At 40.2% G+C, this 2,828-nt stretch overlaps 1 protein-coding gene across 1 annotated transcript; it reads right to left on the bottom strand.

The window, feature by feature from the left end:
- Positions 1-2,154: 2,154 nt before the first annotated feature.
- Positions 2,155-2,607, bottom strand: HSPB3 (heat shock protein family B (small) member 3; the record flags this gene model as incomplete). Its single annotated transcript, XM_084233342.1, has 1 exon — positions 2,155-2,607. The coding sequence occupies one exon, from the start codon at positions 2,605-2,607 to the stop codon at positions 2,155-2,157; it is 453 nt and encodes a 150-aa protein (XP_084089468.1).
- Between the last annotated feature and the right edge of the window lie 221 nt (positions 2,608-2,828).

Here is a 2,828-nt window from a genome sequence, read left to right as displayed (position 1 = left end):
AGGATGACGAGGAGACAGGAAGTTGAGAGGTGCAACCATCTTTCCAGATTCCTGTCATGGAGGGACACAGAGTCCCAACTCTCCTCCTTCCCCTTCTCTCCACCCCAGCCTTGTGGACAGCAGTTTGGCACTGGGGAAATACATGCCCTGACCATTCTCCCCTCCTACCCGCCAATCTTCCCTCTCCAGTCTCAGCTAGTGCCTTCTATTGGCTGAACCCAACCGGAAACTAGAATGAGGTGAACCATAGGTGTCAGTATGCCTGGGTTGGGAAGGGTTTTTGGTTTTGGAAGGTGGGAGGGAAACTGGCAATTAGTTTTATGAAAAGGCATTTATGTATTTAAGTGTAAGAGAAGGTTGAAATAGAAATTTAAAGTAGCTACTTGATGGTAGTAGAATAATTTTTTTTATCTTGTTAGGTATATTTTCTAAATCACAAAGTGGCTATATATTACTTTAAAATTTATCTTGAAAAAAATGTAAATTGGATGAAATGCTTATTTTAATTTTCATTTTTAAAGGAAATGTTTCCTTTTCCTAGTGTTAAGAATTTTACTTTCTGAACTTTCCCAGAAGTAGCATCTCAAAGCACTAGTGTGTTTTAACACTCTTTTGCCAATCAGTGGGAAGAATAATCTAACGTGGGACAAATGTTATCCCATTTGTCGCCATATTAGTAGATGTAATCTCATTAATTACTCTGTTTTGTAGCAAAGATGGTCTGATATACCCTGTCAAACAAAATTTCTTGTCCTAGTGTTAGATGTACAAACCTCAGTGCAGAGGCGTAACCTCAGATAAACACAGCTCCCAAATCCTTTCAATTTATTTCAACTATCAACAAACATGTCTCTCAGAAAACACTTGTTTTCAAAACTACTTTCAGATCCCTTTGATTTCTTGTTCTATTGTTTCATTTCTCATGTTTTCATTAGAACTAAAACACTCTCGAGAAGCAGGGTGGTGTTACGCAGTCAGTATCTACCGGGGGGTTTTCCACCCCACAACCTCTCCTATTCATAGCACTGTCCTCACTCACCATCAGTCACATGGGGGATGGGGAGAGACCAGCTACTTCCTCCTAAGCAATATTTAGTATGTACAGAATGAGATAGCAAATCTTTGGAATGTCACAGACCAGCTGTTGAAGTCAATATTCCTGAAGCAAATTGTTAACCTCTACCAAGGTCTTACCCATTCCCTTGGATGGAAGTAGCAGAGGGAGAAGAGAAGCAGCCCACAGCCCACATGCTGTACAAACTCAGACGTCTGTGTAAACTCAGGCCTCTGAACTTCACTGCCTGCCAGGCTATTTAAATCTACAGATTATGCCAAGAGAGCATTATTACCTCTTGCCATCTTCTGAAATCTAAACATTTCTGTGGCATCTGAAAAGCATAGATTACAACTATAAAATCAGTAATTATACTTTTTAAATGGTTTCCTAAACTTAATATTAATTTATGAGCATGAATTAGTACATAGCTTATTAATATTTCATAACTATCCAAGAACAAAGACAGTTTAAAAAAGCACTGCAGATAAGATTCGGTTTATCTTAAAAAAGAAAGAATGCAGTACACATTTGAAACGTTTTAAATAGATTTATATCTGAAAATTCCAATGTAAGTTTAAGACAGCAACAACTTCAGTGAATCATATATTTCAGACCCAATTTCCAAATACTATTTTAATCTGCAGACTATTATTTACAAAGCTCCAACTTCATGAAAATACCCTAAGGAAAAGCTTAGCAATTGAAAGGAATCACAACTCTTCTTTAGCTTAGAAAGTTTTCAAAAAATGATACAAATTCCTTAAATTAGCATGACTCGTAAGCCATCAATAACTGCAAATGCAGCTTTCCTGGCATTGTTGGAGTAATGAAGAAAGAATTCTGTTTCTAGAATCAAAGGGCAGACTCCTAAGCTGACAGTGTTTCAGTTGTAAGAACAGCATCCCTTTTCAACACATTGAACAATGTTCCTTTCTTAATATGAATAACAAAGACAACCTCAACATACCAGAAACTGTGACTATAGTTTTAATCTTCATACAAATAATTTCAAAGGTGGGTAATTCCAACATTCCGCTAGTACCACTGGCTGAACTATAATCTTCTCTTGTCATATGAACAGGAACCAAAAGGTTTTTTTATTTGGTCCCAACTGGATCCTTTACTTCCACTACCAGAATTCCATCATGGCAGAAGATGGCAGACAGATCTTTGGTTTCAATGCCATCTGGCAGTTTATACTGTCGGGTAAAACTTCTTGAGATAAAACCATGTTCGTCCATTCTGGTTCCGTGTTGAGCCTTAATCAGCAGCCAGCCCTCAAAGGTCTGAATGATGATATCTTCAGGGAGGAACTGAACCACGTCCAGAAGAATCTGGAAGCGGGATCTGCCTTCTGGGGGAGGCAACTCTGAGGCTGAGTCCACTGGAGAAACCTGGGCCCCCCTGGCTTTCCCCAGGTCCACCGTGGCTGGCCCCGGCAGCGCATATAAAGCATGATCCAGCCTGCAGGCTTCCAAACCTCGAGCTTCAAATTGCTCCTGGTAACGCGCTGGAGTCTCGATGTGGTGCCTCAAAATGATTTTTGCCATCGTGGAGGCAGAAACAGCATCAAACAGCTTTCTTTCAGTCAGCGGCCAGCCTCAGCAGTTGCCCACGTAGTAGACTATCAGTAGGAGTGGCTATTTGCTTATAACCCTGCGCGGACGCAACCACTCAATTAGGCCTTGTCTTTTTACACTCGCTGACAATGAACAGCTATTTATAGCACATATTTCGGAGTGCATTTAGCCACAGCCTGCACAAGCTGTCT

This window comes from Talpa europaea, assembly GCF_964194135.1.
Source record: "Talpa europaea genome assembly, chromosome: 5".
Classification (NCBI taxonomy): Eukaryota; Metazoa; Chordata; class Mammalia; order Eulipotyphla; family Talpidae; genus Talpa; species Talpa europaea.
The sequence above is the reverse complement of the archived record's forward strand: the minus strand, read 5'-3'. Positions and strand labels throughout refer to the sequence as shown.